The 24,217-nt window shown below is 38.8% G+C and overlaps 1 protein-coding gene across 1 annotated transcript in view; it reads right to left on the bottom strand.

Moving 5' to 3' along the window:
* adgrb1a (adhesion G protein-coupled receptor B1a) overlaps positions 1-24,217 on the bottom strand; it is a 101,666-nt gene that overhangs the window by 65,941 nt on the left and 11,508 nt on the right. The window contains exon 2 of the mRNA XM_025061655.1: positions 3,089-3,998. Within this exon, the coding sequence (XP_024917423.1) occupies positions 3,089-3,827 (739 nt within the window). The 5' untranslated portion in view covers positions 3,828-3,998. The remainder of the gene's footprint in view (positions 1-3,088; positions 3,999-24,217) is intronic.

Here is a 24,217-nt window from a genome sequence, read left to right as displayed (position 1 = left end):
AGAAATTGTTCTGTTTAGGTTAAAATGATAACCCCATGTCAAATACAAGTCTCTAATTCGGGAGAGCTCCTCTGTGTGCTAGCAGGCGCTAACAAGGAGTAAAAAATATCATCCAAATGTGTCATGACAAAAATTATAGTCAGAAGAACCTGAGAGAAGAAGCTGAAGTTCTAATCCCAAAGACCTTGTCGGACTGTGAATTACAGCAGGGGCTTGAAGTTCTCTGCAGAATCAATGTTTTCCATTGTCTTTTTTTTTCTGTCAGATTGCCAGCACCATTGGTCCAAAACTATTTGTAGTCCAATGAGTGTTATAGAAGAGTGGGACATGACCCAAGAAAAAAACTATTATCTTCCACTTACAATAACAGTCTCAGTGAATGGAAGCTTAACTGATACTCAGCAGAAAAAATGGTGAGGTACAAATGTACCTGTTCCACCGATGGAAGCTGAGATTAACAAATGCCCAGCACACTCACTTTAATCTGACTTTTAATTTAATTCCAGGGTATTTCGGCCACTTTCTACAGCAACTTTGTGATTTATCTTTTTCTTTTATTTATTTATTTTCAACAGTACTGCAGGGAAACTCTTCTGGCAGTGTGATAAGGATCCATTTGTCACAGAGCACAGATTATCACCATGCAGTAATCTAATTTTAGTTTTATGCTGCATGTGATGTGATATCTTTGTGATTCATTAACATAAAATAAATTAACTCACTAAAACTGCATGGTGTAAATCTGAAATCTCGATTTTAATATTCTGCATTATGTCTGGTCTCTTGTTACCTACCAAAAGTAGTTTTTGTATATTTTCTATATATATTGTATATCTTTTGTATCTGTTTACTTCCCAACACTCTTCTTCCACTATATCTACAGAACATATGCCATATATACATGCATCAGTGCAGTATATTTACAGTATATTGGAGTAGCTTATGATTCATTGTAAAACATCTATTGACATTAATGATGATGTTAAATTCAATAAATGATACACAGAGCTCTATGTCTATGAACAACTATATTTAAAGAACAGCATCTCAGCTAAATGCCTCTCCACATGGTCCAATCACTGGCCTTTTAGTAACCTTTAAATGGACCGACTACTTCCCGCTGTACAACAAAAGTATTAACATCAGGCAATGACAAGTGCTGCTCCTGAGCCATCAGCCTGACACGATCACAGCCTCAGTGCTGACATTGATCTGCTGCTGCAGAGACCAAAGCCTTAGTGGCACTGCAGAATAAGAAGCTATGAAAGCTGAAGGACAATCTGCCTGTGAGTGGCCTGACTCCAGGAACAACTATCAATTCTCATCAAGAGGTTTCACGCCGCAGCTCCCTTTCTCCCTCTCCATTCTCCTTCCTTCTCGACCGTCCATTTATCCTTCTTGTGTCTGTATTTTCTTTCATACATCACTCACAACCATCCGCCGTCCCTTTGCCTCTTCGCTGCACAGCAGGCCATAACTGCACGACCCCATCTCTCTCCGCCCAAAGAAGCCATTACACCACAGCATCCTCCCTTTGTCTTCATCCACCAATTCAATCTGCCCAGCCATCCATCCAGCCAAATATTCACAGACCCCCTGGCTCTTCTATCTAAGCTCATCATGGGGGTTTCACGGCCACTCGCTTGCTTTCAACCTGGAATTATAGTCAAGGAGACATTACACCTGTGTGAGTTTGTGTACGACGAGGGAGAAGAAAAGGCTATAATGCATCCTTCACCGGATGGTATATTTATTTTTATTTCTTTTTACACCTTAAGGCAGAACCAGCCCACACCTACCTTTGAGTTACATAAGTGCAATAACAAGAGGAGAGGAGGTTGGAGCAGATAGAGAGAGAGAGAGGGAGAGAGAGAGAGAACCAGTGACTCTGGAGAATGGAGAAGAATGAGGCAGGAGGTACTCAGTGCAACATGTCTCCTTCCCACACTGGTTAAGTATCAGCCCACCATCAGCCTGAGGAAGGAAAGACCAGCTTCAAAGAGGTAACTCCAGGAGTTTCAAGGTGATATCCAAGGCCTTTTAATACAACTTTCAAAAGATTTCACAGTTAAACTCTCTGGTTAAACTATATGGACTCTGAGCCAGTGAGAAACAGTATGTCACCCAGCACAGTGAGCTCTGTAGAAAAGCTTCAAACACATCTGCTGCAACTCCGTTTAAGGAGCAATTAAACCACATGCAGGATTTAATCCAATACAGTCAACTTTTAACAGCAACATACAGAGGATTCTGAACTTCACAGCAACAAAGACAGACTCATCAGGTCAGTGGTTCAGGGTGTGGTCACCTCTTTTCTTTGGCTATAACAACTCTCTTTATAGGTATTGGGATATTTAGAGGCTGAATACCAAAAAAAAGTCCAGGCAGAGTAGTGGGAGCTGAGAAACGGTGCACTTTACTCGCCCTAGTACCTTAAAGTTGGGATAGAGGTGTCAGACAACATCCCGTCTGTCGAAGGAAAAGGAGAGGAAAACATGAGCAGCAGACAATTAAACTCCAAGCCATAGGCTTCTATACCCTCCTCCTATTCTGCCTCACTCGTCTATCTCACTTGTTCATCTCCTCTTACCTCATCACCCACTCTTTTTCGCAGAATTCCCAAAGCTATCTGATATCAGCGCTTTGATTCTCTTCTGTTACCAAAGGCTTTCCGGAAACTGATTGAGTGTCTCTCCCTGGACTGCAGTATGGTGTTGACCTTGCAATGTCAGTGGGCTCACATTTCCTCAGAAGAAACTCTAAACCTTTTAAACAAGCTGGCCCCGAAACTCACACAGACACACACACACACACACACCCCAGTCTAATCAATTTGTTATTACAGCAACATCACAATTATTTTTTTGAACTTCTCTAGCAAATCTAACCTTGTATGTACACAGCTGCAGTGTTTGTCTTTCATTCACTCCAACGTGACCTTCAGGTCAGACAAAACAAAATAAAGCAGTTAAAACCTTCAAAAGCTTTACTTTTCTTTCACTCATTCTTTTAACAGAAGCAAGAGTCATTTCAAAGCTGTGTACACTTGAACACACAAGTCAAAAAGTCGACATGTGTCGTAACTCACCATTTATGGCAGAATCCTTTCCACTTTCCTTCACGCTGGGTAAACAGTTTTCCAGGTAAACTCCATTGTGATAACAACTGTCCCCGTCTCGAAGCTGAGGCGGCGGTTCCCAGCACAAACACGGAGTCTGCATGATTCCACACGGCCTGCTGGAAGTGCTGGAGGCCAGGCAGCCCCCCAGCCACTGGCACAGCATCTGACAGGCAGCCATGCTGGGGTTGCGCTTCCCCACAACCAGGTATTCGGTTTTGAATTCCCCGTCCCCTTCATCTGATATGACTGTTCCTAGACGAGGAGAACCTTTCCTCATCTGCAGGAATTGTTTCCCAGCCTCGAGAAAGGCCACCGGAGCAGAGGCGTCACAAATCTTCACCACCTCGTCGAAGCTCTCCATGCCCAGGTAAGTGCGTGTGGTCTCCAGGAATGAGTCGAACTGAAAAGTGCGTAGCTGTGATGGCACGCAGCCCTCCGTAGGTTTGGTGACCTTCAGGAATATGGTGTAACGCCTGGGATCAGGGTTTTGCAAAGTCCAGGAGCACGGCAAGCTGGGAAACACTGAAGATGAAAGGAAAAAGCCAAAGAAGCGGCTCTGTACTAATGTAGAACAGGAGTCGGACTCTGGGCCTGAGGGGGCTGCGTAACACTGACCCTTCATCAACAGCAGAGGGCCAAAATACAGGAGGAGCAGTGGAAAAGGCCAAAGCACCGGGCCATGAATTTTTGAAACACTTCTTGCCATGTTTTGGTGATGAAAGCGAGGGAGAAAGTGCCAGCTGCTTGATTTTTTTTCCTCCACTTTAAAGGGGGTGGAGAAAATGAGTTGGAAAATGAGGAAGGAGACAAAACTGTCTCTCAAAGATCCAGCAATAGGCCCATGGTTGCGTCGGTCGTCCTCGAGATCCCCTGGACCCTGGGAAACAGAAGAGACGATATATGAATTACACTTTGTATCTCATCAGACAACGGAATGGGATTAAACTGATTGGATTTATTTCTGCGATGAGAAATCTCTAGCAGCTATTATTGTTTGTGCTGTAAGATGAGAGCCACTGCAGCGACTCTGCCCCTGGGGGAGAGCAGCGAGTTTGATAGAAGCAGATGGAGCGAGTGATTTACTCAAGTTTTTCCTCATTACACAAGTTCATATTGGCCTCTTCCTTGGAGACGACTGTTTCCCTCACACGTCTCCTTACATATTTCACCTGCCAGTTCATTAATTTGTCCAATTATAACACAATTGATGAGAAAAAGGGAGCACCTGCTGTCATTTATTATTCTCCTTCATTAGGACGAGCTCTTTTTCGACTAATAAAAGGCAAAACAATTAGCTAACTTTTCTCCTAAAATAAACCAGGAGAGGTGTTTTTCACGTCTGGGCAAATGACTTATTTTGCACTCCGTCTTACCTGAGTAGCTCAGCTGATTAAAAATAGTGCAAAATCATTTTTTCTTTATTGACATGATGTGACACGTCTGAGGAAAACAAGCTCATCTACATCTTTAGTCATGTCTGGCTCCTTGACCAAAAAAAAAAAAACAAACAAAAAAAACATGCATTTTAAATGTGCTATTTAAATATACTCTCCTGTAAGAGGATGTGAACCATTGTCATCAATACAACTAAATGGAAGGTCTTTGAATAAGTGCTATGGTAATTTCTACAAGCTACAAACAACAAAGCCAAATTCAATAATGTACGTTCTGGAGCTGTCACCTTTCCTGGTAATTAAATTTTAACACATTTTCTACACCACTGTGTTTTCTTTGAGATCCAACCTGGAAGTAAAGACATACAGCCCCTAGATATGAATCATTTAAGTATCTATTATAGCATTCAGCATGCAAGACGCCAACTAAGGCAGATTTGTTTTGATTGATTGATTGACTTAATAAAAATCCTATTTCATATCAAAATTTATATCAGAAATTCTATATTTTTTGTGACAGTAATGAGCTGGGTCACTCCCCACCACAGCCTTCTGGACCATCTCGGCACAAAACAATGCTTAAAATATAGTTTCAAAAATCACTTTGGTAAAAAAAATTTAAAAAATAATACATCTAGAAGGACCTCTGGAAAAGATACTCAAAAAAATATTGGATTTGATGGATCTGTAGATGTGAGATCTAAATACCCACGTGTCACACGGCCTGAACTGCACCGCAGGTTGCAACACTGTGATTTGAGAAACATTCCAAAAAGAGAAAAAAAAATCTTAAAATTATCTCAGCACCTACGCAATGGTTTTAAGGGATAAATCATTCTTCTTTCGTACAACGGTCACCATGTTGAAGTTTAATGTCCTCTAAGTCACATGACAGTACAAAAATACACCCTCAGACAAATTCAAGGAATGAGAAAAGAAAAAAAAAACGTGTCCGTGACAGGGACAAATGGAACCACTGGATCTATACACTGCTGTGCTGTATAGATTTCTATTGAAGAAACCCTGATGGCTGCAGTGAGCACTCACAGTGCACAGCCGATGTAGTGAAGCCAAGCACTGATCAATCATAATGATCTGAGAGGGATCTAGTGTCTGTGTGGACGTGCCACTGGTACAGGGACATTCTCTGGAGTCAAATTCAGATTGAAAGATAAAAAAAAAGTAAATGTAAATAAGTCCTTAGAGACAATGGAGCTGTGTAAATAGATTTTACAGTGAACAACGCTGCACCACGAGAAGAGACGTGTTTTTTTCTGAACTTGATAAAGGGAACTTTAATTACACCCTTCATATGGTCCTGAAAAAAAAAGCACAGTGTTATTGCTTTTTATTTTTTTATTTGTTTGTTTTTTGCTTAGAAAGTTTTTATTTTTACACTCTTTTTGAATTAAAATATAATATTCTCATGATTTAGGAGTTTTATTGTTATTTTACCTTATGGGAAAAAATGTTTTTTAATTAGTTTAAGAGGAAGACTTTATTGAGGATTTAGGATCAGTTTTACGCATTCAATTTAAAAGAGAGGTCAAAACCTGTGAATTTAAGAACAAAACAGTTAAAACAACTTCACACACGACTGTAACCTTGAAACCCCAAATCAACCATTTGGAATCATCTGCCTAACCTTCATTATCATTGAGAAGCCATCAAACTTCTGACCTCAAACTTCTGACCTCAAACCTGCCTTTCAATGGTGTAGAGTGACTGTCACGCAGTCAGTGTTAAGTCCACAATATTGTTCGCTCACTAAATGAAGTGAAGATTTAAAAGTGACCAAATTCAACTTCATGGTTAATTTCATCGTTTACCACCAGAGCCATGTCTTCCAGCACAACCACTCATAATGATTCGGCTTCGACCACTTCCAAATCTTTTTGCCTCACCTAATTCCAAACAGTATCTGGGGAAAACAGAGCAGGACTCTTTCACTTGACAAACCTGACGTTTATGAAAAGAATACAACCTACGGCTGAAAGGCTGGGCTCTTATTGACATCTCTGCCTCATGCTCCATTTCACACACCCAGCCCATCCCTCTCTCTCCCCTCCAACCTGCCGTGCAATGACATGCAGCTCGCCGTTGGAGCTTCCTGCTTATAGCAGACCTTACATCATTATTTAAGGCAAGATTTGGCCTCTTAACGCTCTATGGACTCGACTCTATATCACACACACAAATATGGGAGCGACATTTTTGTCATTTTTTTGCAGCTGACAATCTGAGCCGAAGATTAAACGTCATCTTCCCTTTATCAGTTAATCAGAGCATCACCTTGAATCTCCTACACATTTTATTAAAGCAGAATGTTAAACCAAGGGCTGCTGTCTTATCATTTCTTTTGTGTCTCATTACAAAGAGATGCCAAATATAAAGGCTAAAGACTCATTCAGGTGGAATGCTTCTGGTGAGTGGGTTACTACAGTAAAATGTGTGCTGTGGCGTTCACTTCAGTGTCCTTCAGACGGAAGAAAAAGACCTTAAGAGCATTTGCGTCATCTTTCTGTAAACACCATACAACCAACACACCTACACTTACATGTACATGTATTAGCTGACATTTCTGTGGTGTTCATGCTGCGATCATGATAAATGTGTCCTTGGTTCAAGACGCTCCGGAAAGATGTGAAATTGGTCCTGTATTACACATGATGGTACTTTAAAGGCCACGCTGCTCACAGTGTGATTGCCCGTATATTGCAAGGTTTTAGACTTCCAATGTCAAGCCAGGTTTAAAAAAAAAAACAAATGGAAAGAAAATTTTAAAAAATCAAACTACTTTTTAGAATCTGTTCACCAGCGTCAGAAGAAGTTCACTCACATATTTAATGACACAATTCAGCTCATTTAAAAAAAAAGACCTTATAATAAAAACCGTTAAACTACGGTGAATTGCCACAGTCATCTGTCCTCCCACACCGAAAAATAACAAATAGATTCATTTAAGCAGATGAGTGAGTTAATGATGAATTTGAGTAGGAGGTAAATCACATTTTAATAGCAGACCCTCTATCCAAAAATGGAACAGGGACCTAAATGAAGACATTGAACTGAACTATGTCTGCATCAGACAGAGACAGCTGTGCTCATGAGTCAGGTAATGGAAGCAGTGGAATTCACTCAGAATCACCATTTATATGGCTACACCGAATAACATAAGCAAATGTAGGTGAGGGAAATGGAAGAAGCACGGCCAATAAAACAGGCCACAAACTGCCTGGATGTGTTTTGTATTCAACGTAAGAAGACGTTCCCTGGCTGGATATTTAGGGATTTTGCAGATGGAGAACTCTATTCTTTTTTATCCTCAGGCTAAAAGACGAAGCAATTAAAATAACTAGTTAGAATTAGCCTGCAGCACCAAAAGCAAAAAAATTGCATCATTTTGGTTTGTTTTCCATGAAACCAACACTTTTGCATGATGTATATTTCCTGGTAATGGCTCAGCCTAGGACAATAGGTCATCTGTAATCTAATTTGTAAATGAATCATTTGTCTTCACTGAATGTCGCTGGCAGTAAAAACTCCATCCTTCAAATGAGAGCCTCACCAAGATAATGTTTAGATAATCCAGCTCCAATGAAAAGCTTTTCAAGTGGACCTGCATGTCCTTGAACTGCAATTATATAATTTGTACCTCAGACAAAAAGTTCAAATAGCCAATAAATTATCCTTCAGTACAAAATTGTAGTATTTGAAAAGAGTGGAACTTAAATGTGTACTTTAATTGGGGGTAATACTAAAGAAAATATAAAACTGTACCGAGCATTGAGGATATAGTCACAAGTGGTTAATTTCTTCCCGGTTTGACCGAAATATAATCTGTCGAGGCTGACGAATCTGCAAAGAATAATACCAAATAAACCACAAATATGCAACAAGACATACAGGCAGATGTAGAGGTCATGTCAATATCAAAACTGTCTGATGTATCGGTACCTAGTCATCTTTTTGGCACACACACACAAGTTTGAATTTCCCAAATGAGTCATGGGTTTTAGCAGGAATAAATAGAGATATATACACACCGAAGGAAACAGAATAATGTTTTTTTGTTTCTTTTTACCCACAAGTGCTGCATTTGTTGTAAACATCTATCCTGACGACAGTGACAGCAAGAGCTCGGATGTCTTGCCAGGCGACAAAATTAAACAGATAATCATCTGTCACTGCTGATAAATGTGTTTACTATGGTAAATGTCAAACCTTTCCAATAAACAGAGGGGAAGGCATTTCGGTCTTCCCTCTGCTCTCACACGATGAAAGAGAAAAAAGTGCTTACCGTGACTTTGCTAGGCTTTACATCCCTGTACAGAACAGCAGCAAAAGTGTATGCAGTCCTTAAAAACGAAAACTGTCAAGTACAGCGTGAGCTTGTGTGAGTGTGTGCAGGAACATTTAAGTGCAGCGTCAATACATATCTGGATAAAGCAGTACTCAATATTGAAGCAATACTTATAGTAAATAATGCTTAGTCCGATGGTTCTCAACCACTGACCTGTGGCCTCTGGTGTGCCATGGGAGATCATCAGGTAAACTAATTGATCTGAAAATGTTTATATATTTACTGGGTCACTTTTAAATAGTCCTCCACAAGGTGGCAGAAAAGACTGATGGCTGTTAAAGAAAATATTTACATCCCTCTTTCTTCAATTCCTGTGAATAAATCAGCATTGTGTTCAAACAAACATGTACAAGATTGTTTTTAGCTTGGTAAAATGATTATTTGATAAATACTGGTTACTGGCTTTGGTCATTTATTAATTCTCATTACCCACTTTTATGATATGGTTCACAATTACAAACTTTCAAGTCAGTGTATTTTAAAATCCTTCTTTACATAAGAAGAATTTGAATTTCTTAATACGTTAATTTGGATACAAATTAACGTAGCACTTAAACGTCCATTAGTGACAGCGAGTTACTAAGTGTCGGATATACAGCCACCGACACATAACACTGTCATCCTTAAGCTGTGCTGCTAGCCACTCAGGAGATCTGTGTTGCTGTCATTCTGTATCAGTCCAAGCCCACGGCGTGGGGCGTGATATTCGTGCAGACGTCAGCAGTGTTTACAACACTGTTCCACTTGAGCCACTAAAGCACCATGAGTGTAATTGAACAAGTCTATTATTAGGTGTACAGTTCAGACTGTGTATGAAGTGGAGGAGGTGAATGACTTCAGCTGCACAGAGATCTGTCCTTGAGTGTGAATGGGAGAAGTGACACACAGAGCAATAACTTCATACACAGACGACAGCAGCTGCATACCAGTGGATCTGGAAGACTTTGCTGAGTTTTCATTAGAAGGCGTTTGATGTCATGTGTAACTCCAGGATTACTACACACGCTGATACTACGAAGAGTGCAAGAGGTTTAAAGAACACATTAATGAGCTGAACGTGAAAAACAAATTCTTGGCATCCCTCTCCGCATCCCTGTAATGGATAAGTGGATGAAAATGGATGGATGAATGGATATATTTTAAAATTTAGTATTTCATTTTATGCTCCATCTTTCTGTGTATTGCCTCAAAGAACTATTAAGTACTCTAAAGAAATAATACCCAAATTCTATTATTTTCTATGTCAAAACAAGACCAAATTGCATTTTTATTAATTGACTTTTTTCACTCTGTTCTTCCTTTTAGCTCATACCAGGCATCAAACATGCTCACTGCCTGCCATTAACAGTGGAATTATGATACATGTGCACTGAGTATAATGGCAGATAATAAGTCTGTATAATTGCGTCTGACTTTTAAAACCTAATCAAGTTGATATAAGAGGCAGTTTCTCTTACTAAGAAATTAGATTTAGCCAGAGTTTGCATTTAAATTAAAATGAATTAATCAGTGATGTTGGTTTTGCTTATAAAATCTGGTTAAGTCTTAGAAGTCAGTGTCTAGGTACTATTTTTTCTTTGTTACATCAAACTATTACCTCAGGTATCTGTGAAATTCACAGTGCACATGTCTGCAGGAATAAATACATACTTTTTTTTCATGTATTCCTATAATCCATAAAATATGCATCCCTAAGGGAAACTGAAATCAAATTCCTAGAATTTGATTAGGAGTGATTTTTATTAGAGCCCAGCACAAACCTGTTTTTCTAACCAGCCAGTTTCCACAGTCCATTATATTAAAAGTGCCACAGCCTGCAATCTCCTGCCAAATCCCATAACACTGCACCAAGGAATGTATTAGTTTTGATTATGGATCCTGTATGAGAGATGGTCCAATTATTGATACTTTCACATCCTACAGCTGACTGATGACCCACTGCTGGTATACTCAGGACACTTTTTTGCATAATTAAATCATATGAAAACAAAGTATGATGCATCGGAAATGAGAGAAGAAGGCTCATAAATCCAAATAGCAGAAAAAGCTACAGTCACTACTACAGTAAATCAATCATGTTTTGAGAAAACCTACTACTTGCAACACTTTAATCTGAAGTAATAATTAGGTTCCTAAAAAAAACCATAGGTTCCTGGTGATAGCTATGTAGATAAAGGCCAACATTTATAATAATAATCCTGGAAGAACGTTGATCTCATGTGATATCTTTTGGATAATACCCCAAATTTAAATGGAGAAAAAAAATCTGGTGATAAGCTGGTCTTGTTGTGTCGGTTTGTTTACATATGAACAACAACAGAAAACAAACCTAACCATAAGAAATTGTATTCCATTTCAGGCAGTTTCAAAAACTGCAAAACAACTTGAGCTCAAGCATCGCTCCCCTCTGCAACCAGGTCTAGTTTTACTAAACTACTCATTGTTCCTATCTGAACACAAGTTTGTTCTGTTCTATTTTATTCCATGTCTCAGTTTCCTTCACCTTAGTTGCACTGATGAGTGCTTAGGTATTTGTTCACAGCTGAAGTGCAGCACCTAGCGGGGTTAATTGTCCAAGACAGAATATGCACCTGCACAAACACTGGTCACTGCCGATGCAGACCACAGATGAACTGAGACGACACAAACACAGACAGATGTTGGTTGTCATGAAAATGCTGTCTCTCACAGCTGGCCATTACAATAACACAAAGTCGACTTACTGGATACTGTCAGCAACGCACAGGGATGAACAGCTGCAAAGCATGAGGATGCTGATCAAAGATGGATGGCTCCGATGAGGGAACACTGTGTGTGTGCCAAAGAAGTGCCAAAGACTCCCACACAGAGGGAACCTCAGCGTTCAACACGCATTATAATCAGAGAGTTTGAAGCAGGAGTTGGGACCAGTGTTGATGTTTGGTAACAGCGTGTGTTTGTGGAGTTTAGCTGCAGTGGAATAATTTTTTGTTTTACTTGTTTCAACACAGAATCTACAACATGGAACTGGGATATTTCATGTCTTCCTTTTTTAATTATTTTTTAAAAATTAGAAAGAAACGCAACATGGCTCTAATACATACATGTCATGTTAGAGAGACAGTGTGATGAGTGGTGAGGTCAATCGCTGGTGCCCATCAAAGGGAGCAATCAACACACTTCTTGAGACACCAACTTATTGATTGATTGTTCCTTATTTACGAAAAAAATGGTCTGTGGTCATCACTCAGGTGACTCACAAAACATCTAGATTTTTGTCTTTGTATACACAATTTAAAATAAAACTGAGTTCAATAAACTGTTTGACTATTTCTACTCCTAGAACATTCCAGAACACATATTGGGGTTACAAATATTTATTTATAAAATAATAAAATCAAAATAAAGTGCCTTAAACATATTTGTGAACTGGCTACATTTGTATGTAAATTGAACCTTTTCCACGACTGCTGCTATTAAGATGTTTGACCTTATCTTCAATGGAAAAAAAGGAACATTTTGTTTCCTAACTTTTTCTACTTCAATTAATGGACCAGTGTGTCAGTGGACATTGCCGCTGCATTGTTGTAGTTAATGTGTCTCTTTAATGACTGCATCTACATCAATGAAAGCTGAAAATCCTGTCGAGCTGCAGATGAAGTGCTGTCGAGAGCAGTGGCGTAAAAAAAGATTCCATCTATTACTCCATTATTAACATAGCACGGGACGATGTCTCCACACAGTGAGTAGGTTTGTTTCAAATGCAAATTATTAATTATCTGTGAATGAAATGTGCGCAATTAAGCACTTTACAAACTCGCACAGGCGTATACTCCTATACTGTACATGTGGGACACAACTTTTATTCCATTTATTTAAACAGCTTAGCCAATAACTACATGTTCCCTGGACCATATCCAGTGCACACCTTGACTTTAGGCAAACCACATTTTATATTTTTACCACAATAAAGTGTCCAGATTTTATACACTAGTTCATGACCCTAGATGAGCAAACGTCACAGAATGACCGGTTCATGTTTTTTTTCTTCTGCATCTTTGTCCATTCCTTATAATTTGGCATGATGAGCAGTCATGTTGGGGGGCGGGGTTTGTGAGGTAAATTAAAGGTAGAAGTGACAGATACAAATGATGTGTTAGCAGCAAATGTATCTTGTGACAAACACACTGCTAAGGCAACAATGATTCTGCATTACAGCCATTTGCAAGAATAACCGTAGAAGATGAGCTGACCTTTGCACAGTCTGACAGACACGCTCTATGCTTTCAATATATTCCAAACCGCTACAGCACGTCGATAAGCACTTTCACACTGGGGGCTTTGTTCTGCAGAGACTTCTTTACATTGACTTTATGTCTTAAAATCCACAACTTTCAATGTACTTTTTCTTTTGCATTATCAGTGAATTTTAAACATTCTCTTCCAGCAGTTTATCAGTGTTGTTTTTGTAGACTTTTATTTACCTGGAACATTTAAAGATGTCACACTAGCCTCTTTGATTTGCTTCTCTGTTTTCAGCTTTCTGCTGAGTAACCCTGCGATGAAATCTCATCCTGTGTAAGGCTTTCTCTGTCTGCAGACCTAAAGGTCTGGAATGGTTTCCGTTCACGCCATGTTATAGATTCTCTTGATCAGTGAATAGGATAGAATATTAACTGAATGTTACATGGGCATAACCGTGGTGCATTTGTATCAAATGAGAAAATAACGTGCCATGGAACTTTTAGAACATAACTGTTTTATGTTCTCTAGGGTTCCTGACACCTGGCTAAAAACCACAGAGCTGCAGTGATAAGAATAGACAAACCTAGGCCTGTGCATTTACATGCCAATGTGTCCCTGGGGATTGCAAAATCTCATTCAAATCAAACTGATAAATGTACTCTACAGATGCTTGTTGGTCGAGGAATAGAATGTTATATAAAACACCAACTCATTATAATAGATTTTCAAGTGATTTTTTTTCACTATTAAATCTTTGTCTTCTGGTGACATGATGAAATGCAAAATGGAGTGTGTGAAGATTAAAAATAATTCTATAAGATAATTAAACTGACATGTTCCTCAACAATATGATGCGGTCTATAGTGACTCTGAATTCATGTTGACAGTTGTGTCAGTCAGCTTGTCAGATATAGATTTATTTATTGCCATGCGCTCACTGAGGCTGGTCTGACACAAGCCCAGCATCTAACCTGAAGTACGAGGCCCACAAATGTATGCTGGGCTTTGAGATGATAGTTTAAGCTTGATATGCTTCGTGAAATTTAAACATTTTCCAGCAGTGTGTGCAAACAGCACAAGTAATTAAAAAGATTGAATTACAAGATATACAGTGCACATTGAACTGTCCATGAGTTTTAAATGTTAACAACAATTAACAAGTTTATTTTACCAAACCTTGCCAAAAAATTTTTTTTTACCAGTTGACCAAAAATTCAGTACTGTGTTTTGGTCAGATGCCTTTAGAGATTATTGTATCCTTTTCAGCAACGTGAAGAAATCTCACAAATTTCTATAAAGCTTTTTATTGCTGCTCCGAGGTTTTTCTGAAGTGCTACCTCATCTCTACCTGCATGACTAAAGACTGCACAAATACACCTTTTATGACTATGGGTTTCAGATGTTAAGTGAATGACATATAACATTGGTACCATCAAGCCGCAGGTCAAAGACATATGAAAGACTTTCTAAGCTGCACTTAAGATGACAACCTCTCGGTGATCAGTCATTTTACACCTTGTTCATCATGTAACGCTGACACAATCTGCCTTTATTGGTTAAGTGATGTCACAGATGTTCCTTTCTGGGCTCATGATTTTTAAAAATGAATGTGTTTAACTGTAGTTTCAGGATTATATAAATGGATGGAAACAATAACAAACAATGATGCTTCTGTGGTAGAATTCTCGCCTGGCAATAATAATAATAATAATAATAATAATAATAATAATAATAATAATAATAATAATAATAATAATAATAATAATAATAATAATAATAATAATAATAATAATAATAATAATAATAATAATAATAATAATAATAATAATAATAATAATAATAATAATAATAATAATAATAATAATAATAATAATAATAATAATAATAATAATAATTATTATTATTATTATTATTATTATTATTATTATTATTATTATTATTATTATTATTATTATTTAATTTTTACAATGAATGCCAACTTCTCTTATAAAGTTTGCACCTGTGTCCTTACTCTCCATTTATCAAACATTGTTTTTGTATGAACACATTGTCAGGCTCTGAGTTTTTGATCCATCCTTAGTGGGTCCTGATCGTGGGAACACAGAGAGAAGTCAGTGAGGAAGCACAGACCTGCACTGTCCTGTCCTGCCATCACTCACTCAGCTGTTTATGTGGGCAAGTTTGTGTGCACGTGCACGTGCATGCGGGTGGAGTTTTCCCAGGGGTTGAAGGACGCTATTCAAACACAATCTCCTTCGTCTTCTCTCATTGCCATGCAAAGCAGTCCAGCTGCCTACGCTCGCCCATGACGGCTGAAATATTTACCACTCTGTTCACCGGGAACATCCTGACTGACACCCCCTCGGGACACCCACTCAACCCCGCCCTCATGCCTCATTCTCCATCCTGAAAACTTAATTTCTTCTTTGTCAGACCTTCCTTTTTGTCCTCTTTCTCTCTGTCCTGTTTCTGTTTGTTGCCGCCCCGACCGTCCAACAACGTTGCTGTCGATAATGGACTCTTTGAATGACAGATTTTAATCCTGTCCCGTCCTAATGATATTTGCACTCCCCTTGTGTGTTGCCCACTATCAAAATGTCACAGGCAGATTTACAAGAGCATGAGCTGCCAAACAAAGCTTATTTTAGTCTGGGGCTTTACTGCTGAGGAAGAAAAATCCATATACTACAAATCAGTGGGGGGGAATTTACGGCTGACACCTGTGGATTGTGATTGTGACTGGCATACTCTGAGGAGAATAAACGACTTTTGATAGATTAGATGTTTGTTTGTGTGTGGGTGTGTGTCAAGACGTAAAAAAAGGAGCAATATCAATGAAAATCTACATCATACAAACAACTGTGCAGTGTTCTAACAAATAGTCAGCAGAATATGCATCTCAGTGTGTCTGCGTGCTGCATATGGTGTTTATAGTGCTTTTGTTTTAGACTTTTAAAACTGTCAAAATTAACAGGTCAATTGTATTCATTAATAAGTGACGTTTCATCTGATTTCATTTAAATATATTTAAATGCATGCAGAATAACGCTCACTGCACAAAGTATTCCACCATCTATCCATTTATCATTGCCCTAATACCCAGTCAATGCCACTGTTATTTGCCAACACTGCGAAACACAGATTATGTTCTTCTGTCATGAAGCAGCTGAAGCCAAAAATGACATCTGAACGGCCAGCATGTGTTTGTAAAGGATTCAACTCCAGCTCAGAAGTCTGGGTTAGCTTCAGACCAGGCTCAGTCTTAAGCTAATTTCAAAATGAACAGTAGTGACTTAAATCCACAAACTCTATGAGGTAAACGTTTGAGTTACACTTTTGTATATTTTTTAAATATTAATACCTCATCATTTGGATTAGTCACAAATAAAAGTCAAACACAAACATCAAACTGTTCTATTTTTCTTTTGTTTTACTCTACACAGACTTAACCCTTCACGATCGGCAAATACAAGGCAGACAATGAAAAAAGCTAGTTATCCAACCATCTAAACTGTTTTCATGTAACAAGTATTGAATCCACAAACAGTATCTTTTTCAAATGAAGACCAGAAAGAATCAGGATATTAAGGTTATATAAAACACATTCACATGATTTTAAATAGATTTCCAAAAAAAAAAAAAAAAAATGAGAGAGGTCTTTTAAGGTCAAGCTTCTCATCCATGCAGGGATACATCAACAGATGCATCAACATCGAACACCTAACCTTTTGCTACGACGACAGCTTGCTCTACCTACTGGGCCACCTGGTGCTATATCGATACTTTGTCCCATCCTTGGAGTGGTGTTTTCAAACAACAAGAATCTTCACTTGCTCAGAGACATCACAGCAGTCAGACTGCACCACTATGACAGAAAATGGGATCCAGACCACGATCCCTGAATGCCTGGTTTCTGGATATAACGACAGATTTCACAGAGCAAAGATGAGAACACCACTAATAATAATAATAATAATAATAATAATAATAATAATAATAATAATAATAATAATAATAATAATAATAATAATAATAATAATAATAATAATAATAATAATAATAATAATAATAATAATAATAATAATTATTATTATTATTATTATTATTATTATTATTATTATTATTATTATTATTATTATTATTATTATTATTATTATTATTATTATTATTATTATTATTTAATTTTTACAATGAATGCCAACTTCTCTTATAAAGTTTGCACCTGTGTCCTTACTCTCCATTTATCAAACATTGTTTTTGTATGAACACATTGTCAGGCTCTGAGTTTTTGATCCATCCTTAGTGGGTCCTGATCGTGGGAACACAGAGAGAAGTCAGTGAGGAAGCACAGACCTGCACTGTCCTGTCCTGCCATCACTCACTCAGCTGTTTATGTGGGCAAGTTTGTGTGCACGTGCACGTGCATGCGGGTGGAGTTTTCCCAGGGGTTGAAGGACGCTATTCAAACACAATCTCCTTCGTCTTCTCTCATTGCCATGCAAAGCAGTCCAGCTGCCTACGCTCGCCCATGACGGCTGAAATATTTACCACTCTGTTCACCGGGAACATCCTGACTGACACCCCCTCGGGACACCCACTCAACCCCGCCCTCATGCCTCATTCTCCATCCTGAAAACTTAATTTCTTCTTTGTCAGACCTTCCTTTTTGTCCTCTTTCTCTCTGTCCTGTTTCTGTTTGTTGCCGCCCCGACCGTCCAACAACGTTGCTGTCGATAATGGACTCTTTGAATGACAGATTTTAATCCTGTCCCGTCCTAATGATATTTGCACTCCCCTTGTGTGTTGCCCACTATCAAAATGTCACAGGCAGATTTACAAGAGCATGAGCTGCCAAACAAAGCTTATTTTAGTCTGGGGCTTTACTGCTGAGGAAGAAAAATCCATATACTACAAATCAGTGGGGGGGAATTTACGGCTGACACCTGTGGATTGTGATTGTGACTGGCATACTCTGAGGAGAATAAACGACTTTTGATAGATTAGATGTTTGTTTGTGTGTGGGTGTGTGTCAAGACGTAAAAAAAGGAGCAATATCAATGAAAATCTACATCATACAAACAACTGTGCAGTGTTCTAACAAATAGTCAGCAGAATATGCATCTCAGTGTGTCTGCGTGCTGCATATGGTGTTTATAGTGCTTTTGTTTTAGACTTTTAAAACTGTCAAAATTAACAGGTCAATTGTATTCATTAATAAGTGACGTTTCATCTGATTTCATTTAAATATATTTAAATGCATGCAGAATAACGCTCACTGCACAAAGTATTCCACCATCTATCCATTTATCATTGCCCTAATACCCAGTCAATGCCACTGTTATTTGCCAACACTGCGAAACACAGATTATGTTCTTCTGTCATGAAGCAGCTGAAGCCAAAAATGACATCTGAACGGCCAGCATGTGTTTGTAAAGGATTCAACTCCAGCTCAGAAGTCTGGGTTAGCTTCAGACCAGGCTCAGTCTTAAGCTAATTTCAAAATGAACAGTAGTGACTTAAATCCACAAACTCTATGAGGTAAACGTTTGAGTTACACTTTTGTATATTTTTTAAATATTAATACCTCATCATTTGGATTAGTCACAAATAAAAGTCAAACACAAACATCAACCTGTTCTATTTTTCTTTTGTTTTACTCTACACAGACTTAACCCTTCACGATCGGCAAATACAAGGCAGACAATGAAAAAAGCTAGTTATCCAACCATCTAAACTGTTTTCATGTAACAAGTATTGAATCCACAAACAGTATCTTTTTCAAATGAAGACCAGAAAGAATCAGGATATTAAGGTTATATAAAACACATTCACATGATTTTAGGTAGATTTCCAAAAAAAAAAAAAAAAAAACTGAGAGAGGTCTTTTAAGGTCAAGCTTCTCATCCATGCAGGGATACATCAACAGATGCATCAACATCGAACACCTAACCTTTTGCTACGACGACAGCTTGCTCTACCTACTGGGCCACCTGGTGCTATATCGATACTTTGTCCCATCCTTGGAGTGGTGTTTTCAAACAACAAGAATCTTCACTTGCTCAGAGACATCACAGCAGTCAGACTGCACCACTATGACAGAAAATGGGATCCAGACCACGATCCCTGAATGCCTGGTTTCTGGATATAACGACAGATTTCACAGAGCAAAGATGAGAACACCACTATTCTCAAATGTCCTCTTGTAGCTGTCACAGAGGTTAAAGGACGGATTTTTTGTTTTTACTGACATCCAGGGCACTTCTGCCTATTTCTCACAGTGATGATCTCACTGCTACAGTAAACAAGGACGGCACTGAGACAGGAAAGGAGACCCGGGAGGGTAACAACTACACCTGCATCTGCCTTGCACACCACAAAATCATGTCCTGGCTGTATAAAAAACCCCATGGTTCAGCCACCTGAGGTGTACAAAAATAATCTCTAAATTCCAAAGACAGACAGATGCAAAAAGACAGGACACGTATGTTCCAAATGTCTTCTTACTTTGTGTCTTTCTGTTTGTCTAATCCCTCCAAGTCCAACCCAGTCCACAGTGCTTTTAATCAACCATGGTGGGTGGGTTTGGTGATTCCTCAGCACAGAGTGAAAAAAATGCCTTTAGGGCACAATTACCCACTGCCAGTTACTATTACTACGGTTCCTTTACAATCAGCACCTGAGGCGAGAGGCCATGGAGCCCACACAGCACCACCCTGCCCCTCCTCCCCCTGAGTAATGGATTTATGATATCCCACTCTCCATATGGAGCCATGGGCCACACACACACACACACACACACACACACTCATAAACATCGCACACAAACCCTGTGAGCATTTCCCCTTCTCCTGCAGCCATATGCAGCCCATACGTCTTTCTCTGGTTCATTCAACCAAACCTGTCTTTTTATAATTTTTCTTTTTTTTTCTGTATTTTGCCTTAAACACAGTTTGTACTATAGGGCACAATTGGATTTAGACCACAAACCTCATTATTATGTTGTTTTTTGAAAAAAAAAAAAGTTACAAAATAAAGGGATAATTTTAATATTTTCAAAAATAATTTCTTAAGTAAATTTCAAAACAAAAACATATTGCACCAATTACCTCTATCTCTTCGATATGCCCCCACTGAAGCCAGGCTTATTCAGAAAAATCCTTGAGGTCAATTCTATTGGCCACTTCATAACATTGACTCTCACGCCACCACATAAGCTTGATGTTTTTTATTGCACTTTTTTATGTTACTACTCTTTCTACACCAGCATCAGGAACTACCAAAGATAAGAGACTCCTATTTTTTTGGATTACTTTGCTAGCATCATGCACGAGTAGATGAGACACTGCGTTGCCTATATTCTTAGTAAACATCTACTGTACATCAACATTGTTTGGCAGATGCTGTAAATGTTACGTGACATCACGTCACACGGTGCAATGGTTTGTGGGAATAACTTGTTCTTTTTCTCATTTCAATCTTTTGAATGATTAGCTCTCATTTTAAACATATGAGACATTTTCATCTAACATTTTTTTTTTCTTTCTGGTATAAAGTAATGAGCTGTGATGTTGTTTCTAAAATCAATGCTCTCGAACTGACAATAACAACAAGCTAACCCATAAAAGTTGGTGCTGTTTTTGTGACATCTTTCTTGGCGGTGGTGGGGGGTAACCACTGAGTGCACAGCAAGTGAGGCATGTTGGGTTCCATTTCTCCAGCAGAAATAGAATAGTTAACACAATCTCCATCTGCAGACACGCAGATTTGTCAACATTAGAAAAATCAAGTGTGTTTCTTTCAGCACACACAGGAATAAAGATTCTAGTAGGGATTGTCTGCGTACTAACGCTACATCTGTGGGTTCCAGATGTTCACTGATGACCAGAGGCAGCGGAAATGGACATTTCCTCTAGATCTCCTTCATTGGACATTCTGACAAGTCAAAGGCAACAGTCATAACCAAGGAAGCTTAACAGCTCCTTGTTTCCACCCTAGGATTAAACAAGACCTTCTGCCAGTAGGTCGCAACAGGACCACACCACCAAACTGAAGCCTGAGCAGGCTGCGAAGTAAAAAACAGAAGAGTACTATCAGTGCTGCCCCCTGTGTTGAATGTCTCCTCACAGTGCTGTATCTACAAAGGCATCGTGGTATCTCTAACATCCACCATTTTTCTTTTTTTTTTTCTGTCAACTGTGAACTAAATTGGGAGCATCTGCCTCACAGGACGTGTCAGCAGTGCACCTGCTTTGTCAGAAGCATTTGCTCCTCATGTCTGCTGCCCCGTTATCAGGTCAGAGCAGCCACACTGCCCAGGTGACTTTTCAAGGTCAAGGTCTGGCATGTGGCTTACAACAAAAGAGGGCTGATAAAATGTTTGATCATCATAGTTTCACTGTTTCTATAAAGAAATAAACCTACATATATACCGGGAATAGTTTCAGCATGGAGTACAGTAGGTAGGATTTCCAAAATACTTAAATGTACAGAATGTACAGCTTTGTAAATATTGGTACCAAAACCAACTGTTTATGGAATATTTGTAGTTTGTTGATAAGTATCTTACCAACAAAAGTAAAAACAACGTGACATTAGATAATGAATATAGTGTGACATGAGGAAACATCAAGTTACGAGTGTTCAACCGAGCTCCATTTTTTTAATCTACGCTGTCGCACTCACTGTCCTTCACTTGGTTATTTTACACATCGCTTTATTACTCTCTTTGTTAGGACTGTCTGCTGTGTGGGGATGATCAGTGTGATCACCTTCACCTGTGTCTCTGTCATTAGTCTCACTGGTGTCACCTGGTGCCCAGGGTATATATATATATCTCGCCTTCACTCTGTCTTTGTGGGATTGTTGTTTGTTGATGTTTGGTTGTTGGTTGTGTCCATGTGTTTTGAGACAGTCCATGTGTTGAAGAGGACCATGCCTGTATTCTGTGCCTTGTTCCTGTGAGTTTTTGTTGATTTTATACTTTGAATAAACCTGCAACACCTGAAGAGCGCCTCCCTTGTGCTGTGTTTGGGTCCTGCCTGCTGTGACTGACCGTAACACTCTTTTCCTTCCCCTCTCTCTTTCGTTCATCTAAATTGAGTCCTCACTCCCAGTCCTTTGCTTAGTAGCCCCAACAATCTATTGCGCATCTCGCTCACTGTCCCTTGCTTTGTTATTTAACCCATTTTTGTAACAATAATATAAAATGTTTCTTATTATTTTATAGCATCCTTTTTGATGATTAGATGGGGTTTAATTTAATTATTTGATAGTATGTCCCTTGGGGGCTGGAACTAACTAATGCAATAGAAATACGAGCAGCTCGACATACGACAGTGCTGTTGTAGAACGGATTAAACTCGTATCTTGAAGCCTCAGTGTATTAGGTAGGTAAAGATGAAAATAAGTATATGGAAAAAAAAGGCAACTGAACAGTTCTAGAACCAATCTTCTACCGTGTGTGTAAGAATGTGATGTAAGTTATATTATATTATTATTTTGAAACTATAAACATAGGACCAGGTAGATATGAAGAGAGAATGTGATTTACTGAATGACGGTGAATCATGTACTTATCACATGATTGGAGTGACTTTTTCTCTCCTGATTTTAGAAAGTGAACTGAAAGGTCAACAACAAAAATCCCCTTCATCCATCATGTTTAGTTTCTTCATTACACACCAGGGAGGGGGAAGGAGTGGGAGGTGGTAAAAAGAGACACTTGATTTGTTATGTGCCCGTCTCTCCTTTGACTCTTAGCCAGAGCCAAGAAAACAATGCCTCTGTATCAAACAGCCTCCTGGCTGGAAGCTTGATATTCAGCCCGACAGAAAGTCACAGTATCTAAACTTGTTTTGTTTTTTTTTCACTCAGCTGCCTGCAGAGAAAATCTGACTTTAGCTGAGGTTAACAGCTTTCTGACAAGGTCTGTGTCAGCACAAGCTTTCATTGCTATAGAGTACAGTCAAAACAGAGAGATTCCTACAGTGGGGTATTAGCATTTTCTACATGGAGGTTCACGTATATTTCTGCCCTCAAACTGTAGCAAAGCACCATTTCAACTGGACATTTTACTAAGTTTTTGTTCATTTATTGATCTAGTACTCTTTTTTTGCTAAATGTGTTGCTAAATGAGCTAGTCCCAGCTATCATTGGTCTAGGACATGGTAAAACATAGAGACTATATAAAAAAAAACTACTTTGTCCACTTGTGATGTAACTATTTCTTGGATTAATGACCTGGATGACTGAGATCCTACACAAACAGACTATATACTGTACTGTATATGAAAACACAACTATTTAAAGTATGACTTTAGTATGGTCTGTAGCTGCTTTTGCAGGGATTAATAAAGTGCTACCTATCTATCTATCTATCTGTCTGTCTGTCTGTCCATCCGTCCGTCCGTCCCTCCCGGTCTGTCTGTCTGTCCATCTGTCCGTCCCTCCCACACTCCACTGCTAACAGTATAGCAGCGTGGCAACAATTTGAAATAGGAACTCTGTCTGATTTTTTTCTCACCCGATGCGAAGCCTGGGTCTGTTTAATGGAACACAATGCCGATGTTTTTAACTTATCCTTTTTGACTTATGTCCTGCTTGGAGGCTGCTCTTTTGAGATAATATTTTCATAAACTCACTTAAAATACACTCTGTGATTTTTCACCGTCACCTGACACACCCTGCTGACTGCAAACATCTGGCCTCGCTGCATCACAGAGGCGAGATGCTGAGACAGTGGGTCAGTGTGACCTTTTTTTATGCTCCATTACTGACAGCTCAGTGAATGAGTCACATTTTGAAGTTCACACCAATGTGAGGATAAAAATACAGCGTGTTGAAGGATTGTTGTAGCTTCATTGACAATATTAGGACAGCACTGGGTCATAAAACACTAAATTGTCTTAGGTGCCGCAGGTTTTATGGTTTGAGTGTGACTTAAATTCCAATAAAAAAAAAACAAGGCAAATGACTGATTCTTGAATTGTTTATTTATTTATTGCTATATTATATAATGATATCTTGCTCCTAAATAAAACCCTGCAAACCTTTGACCAGATATGAAGCATTTGTAAATATAAAGTATGTTTTTATTGTTGACAATCCATTTCTCTA

This window comes from Cynoglossus semilaevis, chromosome 13, assembly GCF_000523025.1.
Source record: "Cynoglossus semilaevis isolate Cse_v1.0 chromosome 13, Cse_v1.0, whole genome shotgun sequence".
Classification (NCBI taxonomy): Eukaryota; Metazoa; Chordata; class Actinopteri; order Pleuronectiformes; family Cynoglossidae; genus Cynoglossus; species Cynoglossus semilaevis.
The sequence above is the reverse complement of the archived record's forward strand: the minus strand, read 5'-3'. Positions and strand labels throughout refer to the sequence as shown.